The sequence below is a fragment of the Thunnus thynnus genome, chromosome 23, assembly GCF_963924715.1.
Source record: "Thunnus thynnus chromosome 23, fThuThy2.1, whole genome shotgun sequence".
In the NCBI taxonomy this organism is placed as follows: Eukaryota; Metazoa; Chordata; class Actinopteri; order Scombriformes; family Scombridae; genus Thunnus; species Thunnus thynnus.
In genome coordinates this window covers 3,516,250-3,533,108 of record NC_089539.1, presented here as the reverse complement: position 1 = coordinate 3,533,108, position 16,859 = coordinate 3,516,250, and the positions used below count along the sequence as shown (strand labels likewise).

At 40.1% G+C, this 16,859-nt stretch overlaps 1 protein-coding gene across 5 annotated transcripts in view; it reads right to left on the bottom strand.

Annotated features, from left to right (window-relative positions):
• The window catches only part of efcab6 (EF-hand calcium binding domain 6), a 62,874-nt gene extending 50,375 nt beyond the window's left edge, over window positions 1-12,499 (bottom strand). For all 5 annotated transcript variants that reach the window (XM_067581095.1, XM_067581097.1, XM_067581098.1 and 2 more), the window contains exons 1-4: window positions 12,302-12,499; window positions 11,449-11,654; window positions 3,874-3,974; window positions 3,681-3,741 (exon numbers count right to left, since the gene is read on the bottom strand). In XM_067581095.1, coding sequence (XP_067437196.1) covers window positions 3,681-3,741; window positions 3,874-3,974; window positions 11,449-11,654; window positions 12,302-12,446 — 513 coding nt within the window. In that variant the 5' untranslated portion in view covers window positions 12,447-12,499. The remainder of the gene's footprint in view (window positions 1-3,680; window positions 3,742-3,873; window positions 3,975-11,448; window positions 11,655-12,301) is intronic.
• Between the last annotated feature and the right edge of the window lie 4,360 nt (window positions 12,500-16,859).

The window sequence follows — 16,859 nt, the reverse complement described above, 5'->3', positions numbered from 1 at the left end:
GGATAATAAAATACAATTCAGGAAGGCCGGTTTGAGCAATAGATCCATGAGCTGAGACACCAAACACTACACAGCAGTTTATAATACTGTAAGATAGGATTTTACAACGCAAGTTATTACAACAACACACATTTTATCCTCCATTGCAATTATAGTGAGGTAAACACTTGAATGACCCTGTTGACATTACAAAGTGTAACAATGGCCAACACAATTCCAGGTCTAACTGTCCCCAAGCAAAAATAAAAATCTTGTGAAGCAGTGCTCAGTTTTTATGCACCACATATTTGGGACAAAATCCCAGACAACTTGAGATGAGTTCCAACTCTTTTAAATCAAGGGTTTCTGTTGCCTTTTGTTAAATTTAATTTGGGACTATTCATTTATATCTCTCAGTGCAATTTAACTTTTTATTCTTCTGTTTATTATGTTTTATTTTAACTCGGCTTATTTTGATCTTCTATTTTATTTCACTCCTTTTAAATCCTATTTATGTGTTTTTTTGTATCTTGTATTAATGCATTTTTATGCAATTTAAATTGCCTTGCTGTTGAAAGGATGCAATAAACTCACACATTTTCCATCAGTATATAAAAATACCCTAATAAGCTTGATTTCTCTCTCACTGCAGGTTACTGTGACACTGTCCTGTTTTGTTTTATAGCCCTGGCTGCAAGTTAAACGGTTCACAAGTAGCAAAAAAAGCAAATGCTCAGAAAGAATGGTATGATCTAGAAAGAGGAGGATATTGGTGCACTAGAAATAAATGTATTGTGTCGACTGTAGGATGTGGGCTGTGAGAGAATACAGCCCACACATAAACATACAGTTCAGTACACACGTACACATGTACGTCTGTCGTTGGGATAAGGACAGCCCTGATCACCCTCGGGCCTTCATTTATCCACAGATAGGATTTGGTACATTTCCTACGTTTCACAACAACATCAACAGCCCGGTTTAACATGTGGAACACAAGCAGCACAAATCCAGAGTGAATTCTGTCATGCTTCCTACGGAGAGCCTGAATTCTGCCAGAGCTGGTCACACAAACACAGCTGCCTCCATATGAATCACATACACGCACACACACACATATACACACACACACACACACTCTGAGGATGCTGTGTGAGTCATGTTTACTGTGACTTTGCAGCATTAATGGATGTTAAAGCAAGAAACTCGTGGATGTTCTCACTTTGTTCTACGTCATCGCTCTGTTTTCTGAAAGAACTGTACACCGAGATGACAATATCAGTTAGGCACACATTTTTGGTCATTTATAAGTTCCTCTGTAGATAACACTCACTGTCTGCACTGCTAATAACACTAAAAAGAGCTGTGTCCCAATTCCATATTACACACTAATTGCAAGTAGGCTGCGGGTATGTTGTGTGTTCATACTGGAGAAGCTACGAGATGAAGTATAGTCAAAGCAGTGAGTGTGCATTATGCTGCCAAGGTACACTGTTATTCCATAATGCAATTCACAAAGGAAGTGGAGGAGCTATTCACTGCCAAACGTGAACACAAATTGCAGATGGTGGTGACAGGTAGATCTTGTAAAACTGAAATAAGCACAAGTATATAGCTGCAAAGATACATGTGTACAGTTGTAAAGTGCATTGATTTCTAGTATATTTACAATTAGAATAGGACTGTACTGGATACAATTAGTATGTACTAATGCCATGGTCACACTGGACAGGGGCACAGCAAAGTTCATCTGACTGCTCTAAAGAAATAGGTGTGCAAGAGGCTTGGTGATATAGAGGCAAATCGCAGGGCTAGACGTTGGACTACTGTAGCTAGCAAGCTAACCTCTAAAACATAGCCAGCGGGAATATGCTAGCGGAAAGTCAGTCAAAGTAGCTTTAGAGGCAAGCTAGCTTGCTGTCTGACAGTTAGTCTGTGTTAACTCCCTTTTTTTTTAGCACTCAAGCTCTTTATTCCCTCATAAGGAGCCAATGTCATGACGCAGGGTTTCCGCCAGAAAAGTTGTTAGGCCCAGCAGGGGCGGGGAGTTTAATCTGTAAAATACTAAGCGTGTGTTATCAATACTAAGTTGGACAACAGACAATACCATTATAGACTGAAAGTGTCTGCTCTGTGACTGTCCGCAGCTGCTCTCATGTCTCCCTGGGTCTCGGTGCTTTTTTTACAGCTGAAACAAGCAAGACACAGGAACTTGGCTTGGGTCTTGAGGAGTTGTAGCATTTATTCACTGACAAATAGCCTCAACTGTACACACGCTGCACTGTTCACAGATACACTGCTAACTCCATGCTCTCTGCTCCGGTTGCTGCAGCCTCACCGTCACACACATGATCTCTCTCTCTCTCGACCACACATTAGCTACATACTGAGCTACTCCTTAAAGGAGCTACGCTACAATTTAGGAAACATCTGAACATACATTTTTAAAACAACTCCCCGATGCTTCGGCCCAGTGGGCCGCTGGGCTTGAATTACACTGGCCGAAACCCTGCATCCAGGTTAGCCTTTGTTTCACTAGCATCTGTAATTCAATCCAATCTCTCGTTCAGCTTTTCTTTCATCGGTCTTAATGAAAAAATGAAGTGTGTTCCTAAGGTTTAGTTTCCATATTCTAAAACAAATCAGCATCCACAGCATCAACAAAGCTAACAACAAGAACTTAGCATACAAAAAACTACAGCTCCCATGAAAATTCACAAACACAGCAGTGCGAGTTACATCATTGTGGCTTGGTTTAGTTGTAATCTCTGCTGTCTAAAATGTATACAGTGTGCAGTTATTAAAGAAAAGTCTTAACTAACTAACCACAACCCCTCAACTCGCCCACAGCCTCAGTGCATCTGTCAAGCTGTCGTTTAACCTGTGATGGTCTAGGGCTTACGGGAAATGTTTGCTAATGGCTGTGAAAAAAAAATGAAATATTGAAGATATCTTTTTTTAAATTTTTATTACCGTCCTTGTCTAAACTGAATCCAACTACAGTACCCTGTTAGGAAACGCATACACACAATCCTCATAAAACAAGTTGATTTTTAAAAATATTTTGGCATTTGTATCTGTGCTTGCTAGCTAGCAGTCCTCTTCATCCCTGACCTTTTGCTGGAACCTTGCTATGTTTCTTGGTGTGCTTCTGCCACCATGTGCTGAGCAATGGAATACATAAGCATGACAGCACAGCACAAGTCACAAATAAAACAGGCAAACTAGTATTTATGTCTTTTCATATTGTCATGTGATTTTTCTATCTTTTATTAATGCATTTTTATGTGTTATGCAAAGCACTTTGAATTGCTTTGTTGTTCCCTTTTTCAAGGTAATAAGGTTGATTTGTTTCTCACTGTAAGTTACTGTGACACATTCCTGTCTTGTTTTATAGTACAGGCTGTAGACTGGTTGACTGTAATGTTGTATTTTTTATTAGAAATCAAACTTGTTAGCAAGTGGGGAGAGCAGGGAGCATGTGGGGACTGCTCCTCAAACCATTTCTCCATAGCACCACTAGTGGGCAAAAACTCCACAGGGTATGTCTAATATAAACAGTTATTTTGCCAATCACTGATGCTGAAGATGTAATTCAACTGAAGCTTAATGCCAACAGACTCACTATGAAAGAATGCACCTGACTGCGACTAGAGCACAAATCCAGTCAAACATTTAGGAGGGAGACAGAGAATACACACCTTATCTTTGAGATGCTTCTGCATCTCAGACAGGGACATGGAAGTGTTCTGTGGACCACGTCTGAGAGAAACAGACAGACAGACAGATAAGAGTTTAAGCATATTCAGCCGCTGCTACCAAACGCATAAAAATGCAAATGCAGCATGGCATTTCTTTGTTTAGCAGAAATCTAATCCAGAGGAGTGTGTGTACCTCACGCTGAGGCTGCTGCAGGCTCTGTGGGCCGTGGGAGCTCGGCTAAACCTCCTCAGAAACTGCATGTAGTCCACTGTCGCACCGCTCCTCTCACACAGCTACAACAGCCACAAACAAAAAGACATGTAAACAAGTTGAGCCGCACACAGAAAACACGACTGCAAGATTGATGATGATAAAAAAGCCAGAAGAGGATGAAGATGATGGTGTTAAGGGAAACACTACGCCACATCCAACATAATCCTGCACTCAAACCCACTCCAAACTTTTCAAACATTCCAGTATTGGCGTTTGTGATAATGGCACATGTAATGGTGTCCCCGTGGAGAAGGGAAGAGCATCGTGGTGATGTGGCTGGCTGGCGTCAGGTGGGTTGAGCAGTAATTTTCAGGACGAAGCTGTTGGGGGAATACACTAGGTGCTGTTCTCTGCAACTGGGCACACCTAGGGAATGCAGTTGCATGCTTTTATTCTGACCTTGTGCTTTTTTACACACACACATATGCATGGACACACACATTTAATGGCAAACTTGTAAAGAGTTGGCACAAACCCAAACACTCAAAATCGAAAAACTATTTTGCGCACACAAATACACACATACATTATTCAATCAAGCAGACAAATACTTGGCACACACACTCACAAGCACACACGTATACCTATTTTGGTGGCTCATAATCAAAGTACAGTCCCTGTTGCCCTGCCCTACATCCTTCCATTGTGTAATCCGGTGCAGCATTCCCAGTGGAGCTCCTGGCATTGAATCTTATTATAGACACCACACCGTCCAATTATCACTGCTATCAGCAGCCACGGAGTACAGCTCCCCCCCCTCCCCCTCCCTCGGGGGATGCGGGGAGGGAGGCTCTCCATGCTCTATATACCTATGACGGCGCGGTTACACCTGCAGTTTGAAGGTGAGACGGAGGTCAATAGCTGATGGTGGAGGGCAGGGGCCATAACATATGTCGAGATGATGGAAAAATATCAGTACTTCATTATCTTTAATTGTTTTCATTGTGCTTTTTCTTTCTCCAGAAAGAAGCAACAAAGCATTAATCATGATTATTCATGTAGACTAGAGGATATCTCCTTCAAATAATGTCCTGTTAAGTTAAAAAAAATATTAACTGTGGTGAAACCTACTGCCACGTCATTTAAAAATGCTTATCATAGAAATAAAGTTATTATTGTGCAAAATGCTTACTGATACTTAGAAAAAGAATTTTACTTATCAGTTTCTTTGTATTATCAATAAATACCAAGAAATTGATAAAGGGTCCACATCCTGTTTGATTTAGTGTTTCATTTGCTGAACAGCAGCCACTGTGACTGCAAGAATCTATTGGCTCAAACTGCAGCATTACAATCTGATTTGATTCCAGAGAAAATCAAACACTTAATATGTCTGGTTTTAATTTTATATTTGCTTATTGTCAAGTCTCATGAAAAGACCCAAACCAACTATGTGTTAGTCTGTTTCTCAATACTTCTTGACTACCCCACTCATGTTAGCTAAGTTAGCCAGCTGTTGGCAGTGGCTTCATATTTACTGCAAGAAAACAAATTAGCTTATTTTCCAAAACATCAAACTTTGTCCTTACATAGAATAATCTGATCATATCTCTGCCTTCTACTAGCGAGGAATGAGAGGGCATCCTGATGAAGTGGCCTCGGACACCGGTAACAAACAACAGTTAGTTACCTTAGCGTTAGCTAAAGTGAGTATGTGGGACTTTGAGGCTCTAACTTGGCTCTGCCATATCAGCTTTATGACTATGGAAGGACTGATGAGTCTCCGAGCTTTTCAGATTGTTCATCGCTTCACTGTCAGTAAATCAATAAAGTAGCTAAATATGCTACCCTACGTTATCCAAGGCCACCTCCTCAGGTTGTCCTCTCATCCCTCAGTAGTAGAAGGTAGAGTTATGATCACATGATCCTGTTTAAAGTGTGACAGGTTGTGTGCCCACATCATCTATATCCCCAAATTCTATGAGAAAAGGGACAGAGGTGCTGGTTCAGTGAAAGGAATAACCAGACAGTTTACGCCATATATCACGCAAGGTATCAACAGTAATATCCTAAAACAGCTGAGCACTGTAGTTTTCAACAAACATTACTCAAACAGGAGAATTTGTACATTTGTTACAGACTATTTTCTGTGGCGGATTGATCCACATTTGGTGTTTTGGTGTTCTAGTGAGTATTTCAAGCTGCAGTACAGTGTGTGTGTGGGGTTCAGTCAAAATAAAGTACAGTATGTGTGTGTTGGTGATAATGAAGGAACATGTCATCCAGTGCAACAGTGTGGCTCATTGACATGTTTTTAATAGCTGTCAGACAAGAATATCACCAGACTTATCCTTGATGGTTATCAGGAGGAAAAATAATTAGATCAGGACATCCCCACTTTTAACTGAGCCCTGTCATTTTCAACAAGATAGACACCTTGGGCCCTTGAGTCCTGAGCCTGGTGCTCCTGTCTGGAAATCCATCCTTACAAACCATTTCATTAATTTAAGAGATTTAGTAATTAGCCCCAAATTGCAAGATCACTTTCATTTCATTTAACCTAATCAGCCTGTGGCTCTGAATAGGTGAGAGATTTGAATCATAAATCCTCACACGCTACAAGATAACATGATTACATGTGAGGACACTTTCTGTTATTTTTTTGGGGGGGGGGGTGAGTGCAGATTTTCCATGATCTTGAAAATCAGTCGCCATGGCCAAATCTGGATTCAAATTGCGGGAAATGTTTCCAGATAGGAATGTAGGATGCTGCAATATATAAAAGGATTACAAATCCTTTCTAATCACACTGAATAAACACAGAAAAAAGACATCCAGCAAAGGGGAGGATGATGCAGTGGACTTTCTCTCTTGTTGTCTGAATGAGTCTGTCTGTCTGTCTGTATCACCGGCTCCCTATTAATCATCTGATTTGTCAGCTGTGATTGTGATGATCTTTTTTCCGTCTGCCCCCTCTCCCCCTCAATTATTCAAGTAACTTCTCCTTTTACAGATACAGCTACCAGAGCACATTTAATAATTGATCGACATTTAACAAAAAGAGATCTCGATCTCTTCTTTTGAAAACGTGGCATGGATGAGACCAGATAGATAAATAATCAACAGAAGAAAAAGAAAAGAAGAAGTGGGGGGGTGGGGTTGTCAGGCTGCTGGTGGCATCTCGCTCCCTCAAGCACAAAGCGACTTCCACATCAAAATGTCACCAGAACAACAGCTGCTACTCCAGTGATAGTCTTTTAAAGTAAACTTTCAACAACTCTCCAGAAAGCACACACACACACACACATACACACTTACCCGCACAGTGCCTTTAATGAATAAGACTGAGTGGGAGGGGTGGGAAGGGGATGCAGGGAAGTGGGGTTGTGTTCGGGGGGTGGAAGACACAAAGTGCTGATATTATGGGAGGAAATCTGTGTGGGAAAGACAGGCAGTCAAACTGTCAGACGTGAGCGCTGAGATGGAACAAAGAGGAACAGTGGAGACGATTACAGTGGTGTAGTGGAGTGACAGAGGCGTTGTGCACGCAGATGAAGATGAAGGGAGAGGGGGAATTACGCCGCCGCCGCCGTGCACGGACGCCAAATACACAACACACACGCCCGACTGATCAATTCCAGAGTGGAGAAGCATCCTGGTGCATGGCCTTAACACTCTCATTAGGCTTCATGGATGCAGGGTGATGACTTAAAAACTCCTCTTCCTACATCACCCACCAATATTACTGCTGCTGTTTTCATAGCCCATAGGCTTTTTCTTTTATTTATTCCTTCATTTTTGGTAAACATCTGCAAGCTGCTGAGGAATGTATGAAATAAAACATAGCAAAGAATAACTGGGCTGGATCAGAGGAGAAACTAATGCCAGCCAACGCAACAGAAGTGCAAACAAATAACGTCTGCTTTAACAGCTGCCAGATTCACTTCTCCTCTGACCAGTCTCCACGGCCACAGAGCATCATTTGTCAATGTCAGCTGCCTGAAAGGGATTAAAAAGAATATTCTACTGCCATCTTCTGGATGATACCACTCATAACAATAATGAGGCAGAATTATCCTCAATCTTGGCAAAAGATCTGTACATATTAAATTAGTTAATCATGTAAAAATGTACAGCATTGGAAAATTCACAAAACAGTCAGTTGATGGAGAGATTTTATATGTATTTTAACTATTATGACTTCATTAGCATAGACAGACCAGGCCTTTGCGCATTTGTTACACACATGGGATGAGTGCTGTTGCTTAGGGACAATGTTTTAATGCTGGGCATTGTGTGTACCAGAATCTTTAAAACATAGATCTTTCAGCAACTCATCATGCAGACGCCTACAGAAAATCTGTTGTTGTACCTGCTTTACACTGTAGACAAGTGGGTTGAGACCACACCATTTGTCCCATGTACACTTTTATGCATTTCTTACAAGCAGTAGCTAACACGACTTGAGGCTAAAGCCAACGCAGAAGTACCTTTAGGCGCAATGCCACCAATGACCACTAAATGCTCCAACTGACTCCCATTCAAAAAGCCCCCACTCCTCTTTAAAAATACTGAGTCAATCATTTTTTTCAATAAGTCATTATCACTAAATCACTGTTGGTGGTGGTCATTTTGAAAATCATTGCTCAGTTAATAAGAGTTGAAGACTTATAGTAGTTTCGATATCTGCTGTGTGGACGTTGATTGACAGCTGTCACTGACAGTTGGCTCATCTGCTGCTATTGATGTTACGATACCGAGACTCCGAAGCGTGTGTTGAGTGACACACGAGGCTTTCCCCTGATGCCTCGTACCAAGGCTTGTATCATTTTCAGAGATTTTCAGATCATGTGTCCAATGACTAAGGAGACCTTGGTTTCAGCAAACACACATGATGTTTCTGTTTGAAATTCGATTGGTGATATAAGGACCGCGAAACCTGAACGTTTCGTGGGTGTACATCCCATGGAGTGTAGTCGGTTGGTTTGTGGAAAGTACAGAGAGTTTGACAGTTTGATAAATTTAAATATTCAGCAGTTTTTGCAGGTTTTTGAATTGTGTTCAATTTCTGAATAAAAATCAATAAAAGCTTCACCCTTCCACTTTGTTACACAAGCACTCTCAATCCCCAGTCTCATACGCACTTTCCCAAATGAACTCCTCTTTATTTCAATCTCCTGTTTTACCTCAAACCTACAACATAGACACTCAAATGACACCTTTCTTTCTTTCTTTCTTTCTTTCTTTCTTTCTTTCTTTCTTTCTGATGTGAGAATCTCATTGGATATAGCAGTAGCACAAAGTGCAGCAACATGACAGTAATAGCAGCGGTACATGATCATTTATAATTTGGCTGTTCTTAATTATTTTTACCAGTAGGTGTCACCAGTAAACACTGTGTTAAATGAGGCTTCGAGGGATGAATCTTTTGGTGATAAAATTGGCTGCGAGGCTTGCACTCGCACCGAGTCAGACTATTGTCACAATATTTCACTAAGTTTAATGTTACTTGATTATGATACCTGCCCTGTTAGCACAATTTAGCTAAAGTAGCTAATGTTAGCCCCAGTGTGCAGCGCTCAGTGTTTGCTTCATTCCAAGGAGGGAGGCTGTGTTTCCAGAGCATGAAATTTGGGAGGTCCTGGTTCCAAACATAAGCTGCAACTCTGGGCTTCAAACCAGCTCCAATGCAAACCAACAGGTGACATCACACCTTACTACATCCATCTTAATGATTTCTTACCATGCTTGTCATCTTTATCTGTAGCTTTGCTAACACATACTATCCCTGGTTTGTTTGTGTTCAGCATTATGTTTTGTTACATCAACAATATCTGATTAATTATGTAATAATAATAAAAACAACATTTTAAAAGTTGTTTGCTTGTCATCTCGTGGACAGACCTGACAAAGGATGAATGCAGGCTTTTTACAAATCGGAATCATGATGTAGTTATTTCGCCATCCTTTTGATCTGTTTATTGCATTTAAATCACAGCAGAATCTAAGTTTATTTACACTCAAAGCAGCCATTCTGAATAGGGCTGTTTAGACAGGATGAGAAGGCTGCTGTGGTGCTTGATCCTTGTGAAATTTTTGACTCGATTCGATTTTATTAAGATCCCAGGGAACTGAGTTAACGTGTGGAAAATGAGTATGATATGGCCTCTTAATATCTAGTTTTCTTCAGTTAAATGTTAGGTTTTCTTTCTTCTGACTTTCCATACTCACCATGCTTTCCAAAGAAAGAAAAAGGAGTGGCAATCAAACACTTACATCATGATAGATGTCATGGGTAAAACCAAATATGTGGGATTGTGTTGAGTTGAATGTTATGTAAATTAGTACTTGTTTGATTTGTACGTAGTTTTCTTGGCATATTGTTTGTATAGATAATGTTTACTGATACAAGGAACATTGTCAGTTACTTGTTGTAAGTGTGTGAGATGAAGACACCCTGAGAGAAATATGCTTCTGTCTGACTGACTTTGCAGTAGATTGGAGCTCTTATTTAAAGGGGCAATTTTTGTTAGGAGGGAAAATAAAGTCAGTGTAGCTGTGTGCATGTGAGCATAACTGAAGTTAGCTTTCCTCCATTAAGTTTGATTTATGGTGTTTGTTGTTTTTCTTTTAATTTTTCTTCGGAGTTGCATATCTTCATTTGGTTGCACGGTGTAATCACTCTTTTTGTTTTTTTAGTAATTCAACAACTCTAAGGCCCAATTCACACCTGCTTTAACCAGTGATCTGTATCTGGATACACTATCTGGACAATGACGTCCAATCAATGGGTCTTTGCATTTAGACCTGGTGTTAAAATGCGTTCTCGTTTTCTCAGCTGTGCCTGCTTTGTGATCGGATCTCAATATGCAAATTAGCTAAGCAGAGCTGGTGGACTTTTCAACATGGCAAGCCCCAAGTCCAGGACACTGCTGCCACTAACTACAAGCAGACGTCATTCGCTTTTTTATGAAGGAAGACCACTATTTGTAGTTTCTTTACGGGGCTTGCTTTAGCTGGCAGGAAGAGGCCTTTCAGCCTGCTGGGATGATTTTTTTCTAATGAATGTGGTTACGCTGTACAGATTGCATTTACACCTGGCTGAGATCTGATCACAATGCGATGCATTGTAATCGGAATGCTCTAACATGTTTCCTCTTATCCAGATAACATATCCAGATACAGCTGACATTTTAATGCCAGGTGTAAATGGGGTATGAGTCTGCCTCCTACCGCCTTCTTTAAAACTTCGGTCAGGCTCCAAGTGAAATTAACTCAAGCTTCTAAGATGAGACACGAGAAAATCCTTTATTAACAGGATTATGAGATTTGGCTATAAGTCATAAAGTTCCTGCTTGATTGGTTGTGACTCCAGCCTCACACCAAGCCCTCTGATTACTTTAATCCCCCTTTTAAAGGTACAAGCCCACTGATTGCTGCCGCCTTGTTTAAATGCATTCAAAGAACCATTACATGCTTGCAGGTCAAGGGATGCAATCCTAAAACTGACCTGCACTCTAAGGACAAAGGGGGACAGGGGGATCTCTATCTCACCTTGTCAAGGAGGGTGTTGAGCTGGTTATGGCTGACAGAGAGACGGCTCTTCAGGACACGTCTGAACTCCTCTTTCCTCACCAGGCCTGTCCTGTCAGGGTCCAAAGCCATGAAGGCTGACTTGATGTGCGGCAGTCTATCATGGATCAGGGGCTCCATCATCCCCAGAGTGAACTGCTGGCCTGGATGGGAGGTCACTGGGCAGGCTGGGAGGGTGAGATATTGATGAGGGGTGAAATATCTTATGTCACTTTAAAGCTACTATATTTTTGGGAATATACGGTATGAAATATGCACTGAAATATTACCATCGGTTGTGGGGCTGAAAACATGTTTGGGTTTATATATTATTAGGTATGTTACAATGTATTATATAGTGTATTTTTCAGCCAGTATCCTAAAGTGTTTCAAGTCTTTTAAGGAACAGAAAGTGTCTATTTTTGGGGTACTCAGCACCTGGTAAAGAAAGATCTGCGTGTATCCCTCACATTGTCTATTTGTGGTTAATAAATTGTTTAAGAAAATTAATAAGAACCTGTATGATAGACAATGTATTGTTAAAGCAGTTAAAGCTCTGGACCGAAATCCATTTATTAACAACTTATTACACATTTTAGTAATAGACAACAACATTTACAACTGCATTATTACCAAATAGAAAGGATGCACATCATACAAAGGTTTTTGACAACCCAAAATTACTATTTTCCCATGAAAGCACTATAATCATCTGCAGGAGATCTAAATGACATCAAAAAAGGGCTGATTCAGTCATTATTATTTATTATTATTAAGGTGAATCTGTTTTATATTTTGAGGCAAATACAAACTAAAGGTTGAAAAAGCTACTTACCTCTGTCTGTGTGGATCCATGTCTGCCAGGATCTCCCACCTGTCTGTCTGCGTGTGGAGGAATGTGTGGTGCTCAGGACCGTGCTGGGACATGGGCCAATGACCAGTTGCCCCAGTCCAGGTTGAAGAGGCATTAGCTTGGACATACTGGGTGAAACTGATGTGTGTGTGTGTGTGTGTGTGTGTGTGTGTGTGTGTGTGTGTGTGTGTGTGTGTGTGTGTGTGTGTGTATGTGTCTGAGAAGAGAGACAGGAGAGTGACAAACAACACTGAGATAGTGGACTGCCGTTGCTAGCTAACACATGAACATGATCTCTCTGTCTCTCTGTCTCTCTGTCACTCTCTCTCTCTCTCTCTCTCTCTCTCTCTCTCTCTCTCTCTCTGTGTGTGTGTGTGTGTGTGTGTGTGTGTGTGTGTGTCAGAAACACTTCTGAGTAGACCATACAGTATTCAACCATTCAGTCTGGTTTTGTTGTTTTGTTGTCAAACCAACCCTGTCTCCATGGATGCAAAAAAAACAATGTATATTTTTCCCGTAAATGTTCAATAATAGCACAGACATTTAGTTAATGAAGGGCAGTAATATAAAGTAACTATGCAGAATTACTGAAAAAACATACTTGTACTTTACTTGAGTATTTCCATTTTATGTAACTTTACACTTCTACTTCAATACATTTCAGCATGTTGTACTTTTCACTCCACTACATACACATCTATAGTTAGGCTACTGGTTACTTTGCAGCTTAATATTTAAAACATCTTTAATGAGCATATAAAATACAATGCATTGTCATACAGTAAATTGCCAAACAGTATACAAAATAGATACAGTTGGCGCCACTGTTGTTTCCAAGGCTCTAAAAATCCACTGTACCTACTCAGCACCAAACAGCAGGCAGATAACGTTAGCATCTAGCTGATGAACACAGAACATTTAGCAGCTGAAGAGCCAGACACTTTACTCAGGACCAAGTATGGAACAAAACAAAGCAACTGTGAAAAGAGAGAGAATATTAGACTTACATTCATCAGGTGGACATGAGCAGGACTCCAAATGAATGCTAATGTTAACTTAGTATCGGCTAGAAATGTAAATAAGCAACTTAGCTAACAAGGTCGACACAATCAACTTTAGAAGATGATAATATGTGTTGAAAGCTTGTTTGCTATTGTATTGCTATTTTTACTTTAAACAAGGCTTAAAAGCAGCCATTATGACCACAAGTGACAATTAGGCTACATGTTAATGGTAAATGCTAAAGTGTTATGTAGCACAATAAAGAACAGTTGTACTGCAGCAAACTGAGTCAGTAAATGTAATTTACTCAGCAATATCTGTTCGCTAACATTAGCCGGTCTATGCTACTGGTCACACCAAGTGAGACTGTAAAAGAAAGATGACAATGACAGGATAATGATAAATGCTTAACAGTATGTAGCACAAGTAAAGAAGAGTTAGTTGTACGACAGCAAACTGTCTCAGTAATGTCCATTACTCAGGAATATCTATAGTAATATCTATAGCTAAAGTTTGCTAACATTAGCTACCATGTGCTACTGGTAAAAGAAAAAAAATCCCTCAGTGAGAGGAAGATAGTGTTATTTCTTCTTTTAGTCACATAGTCTAAGAGATGGGAAGAGATCTATATGCAAGAAAAGATCTCAACACCTCGTCCACCATTGCAAAATCAGGAAATAAGTACTGAGATCTTTTACTTAACGTTACCACAAGTAAAAGTATGTAAGTATTGGAGCAGCAAATTATACTTAAAGTATCAAAATGAAGTACTGTTAACTGTTCTGCATTTATAGTAATGCATACTGTTGGGTGGTCTAATCTATAACAATGCATATTTTATAAATTGATCATTTAACATATAGAATATTGAACCAAAAAGTGGCTCTACGCTACTGTAATTATAGCTGGGAAATAAATGGAGTGGAGTAAAAAGGACAATATTTTCCCCTAAGATATAGTGGAGTAGAAGTACAAAGTACCATAAAAGAGAAGTACAAGTGCCTCAAAATTGTACTTGATATTTACAGTACTTGAGTAAATGTACTTAGTTACATTCCAACACTGCTCACATCCTCACCTTTACCTGAGTACCATTTGTGATCAAGAAAAAGGATGCATTTTTTCAGGTTTTGGTGCAGATTCCTGTTACCCAGCAAAGAATTTATGGATGTGCATGTGTCTCCTACCCCATGTTACAATCCTGTATATTCCTAATTTGTACTGTATGTCATTTATTTTACCAGCCTCACTTTATTTCGCTGACTCTCATTTTCCAATTTTCATACAGGACTTTAGACACTGAAGAGTTAAAAGAAAGAGAATGCATTCATCAGATATTGCCTGAAGACACAACTTTATTAATAAACCAGCAAGCAAAGCATGTAAAATACAACGCAAGACGCCCAGGAAACAGATACAGGCATGTATAAAAACCCAAACAAACCATAAAAGTGCAGATGGGCAGCTGAAGCCTTGCCAACGGCTGTAAACAGAGTGACAGAAGAAAGAACAATGAAAAGAAAGAATGAGCAGCCATAAAAGAGGAGGCATGACGAGTGTGTGCTGACGTTGTCATTTACATCCACACAATAAAGACATTCACAAGTGTCTGTTAGAGAGCAGGGACTGGTCTGTTGGACTGGAAACTACTGTGGCAACGGGAAGAGGAGGAGGAGGAGGAAGAGAAGGTTCTCATGTGTAAGTGATGCTTCAGGTTAATAGTCTGATTCCAGATACTGCTGCTGTTGTGACACTACAGTGAGTCGCAGAATACAGTTAATGCTGGTTATGGGTTAATACTCCGCATTCTCATCTCCTGCAGCCAAAACCTGACATTTCTGGGAAAAGAGAGAAACAGAGATTTGACAGATTCACATCAGTGGTGATGTGTAGCATGGTGGACATAGGCCTTGAAAACAGTGTGTGGACCAAAGCTGGATTACCAAGCAGGTCCCAGCCCCTTAGGGATTCCAAAAGCACAGGTTCACTTTTGTACGTAATTTGATTCACTGCTATTTGTTACTACCACTAAAATACAATACCAAATTAAGGCAGTGGGAGTAGAGAGCCTTTAAGACTTTACATACAGTATATTATGCTCACATGGTAAATTTTCCTTAAATGTTTAATCAAATTGCCCTAATTGACGCAAAAAAACATGTGGCCAGTGGCGTCATTAGGATTCCACTGACTGATTTTTGAATATTGGGGCCTTGAGAGTATTTTACTGATTAAAACAAAACAATTTGTCAGTACACCTTAGCTCTTTCCCCTGTTATGTCTATATTAGAGCAATCTAATGTCAAGGCCCTGATCTTGAATGTAATTCACAAAGACATTAAAAGTCATTGAAAAGTTCTTGAATGTCATCAAATTGGATCTTAATGAACTGTCTGTTGCACCCAGTCTGTCTACATCAAAGACAAGTGTCTAAAATTAGCCTTTATACATGACATATTTTCTATTTTGACCACCAGAGGGAAAAATGAGCCACGTTTGGTGACATACAGTAAATATAGTGCAACAACAGCTTGCTAATATAACCAACATGTTTGGATACTGGACAAAAATGCCAGTGAAGAGTTGAGTATGTTACTCCTTAAAGCCACTTGTGTAGAATTATTATGTGATTATAGCATCTTTCAAATTATTCTGATGGCATAAACTTTTGATTGTAGAGTAACGGAAATCCTAACATCCTAAAGCCAAGTGGTGACGTCTTTGTGTTGCTTTCAGCTCATTCAACTGACCACTGTGTTATTTTTAATACTACCACCAGGGTGCACCAAAGTTCAACATTTGTAAATTTGGCTTTAGGGCTTTAAGGATAACTGACAAATCCTTAAATTTGAAGTCAGCCTGGGAAGTCTGATGCACTCTGGTGGTATGACTGAGCATTGACAAGACATAACTATCTCTTGCACTATCTGAAACACATATACACACACATGAAGCTCATACATAAGTGTACAGTGACAATCAGTGCTGGTGGCTGAGGATCCTGCAGCACTTTGAGCAAAAAAAAAAATCATGATCATTCACTCTCCCAGCTGTGACACTGAGCTGCTGGGATGATTTAGTTGTGATAAGCTCCCTCTCTACAGATTTGGCTTTGCTTCGTACAATTACCATCTATGCGTTTATCTGGCTCAGAGCCACTGATGCATCAAGACAACTATCGCACTCAGTATCAGGGTGAGACCAATATTGGTTTGACAGAATAATGGCCTGATATTGGTGTTGTCTGTAACAACCACAATTCTCTTTGCGTATTTTGTTTTCTCCTTGTTACTGCTCAATTATGTTTTCCAAGCCAGTAAGATATCCCAGCGGCCAGCGTTAGCAAGGTGTTGCTGGATGAGTTCATTTCTCACTTACAGGCAGTAATGTATTCCAGTTTCCCCACCAATAAATAGGTGTGGGTGGCCTGAACTACAGAGCTCCTAACCTTAAAACTGTTTCATTAGTCTGGGCTTCCCTGAAGAGTTTTAGTGTTTTATGATGGTGTAAATGTTTCAGAAGTTTTATCTACCTGACA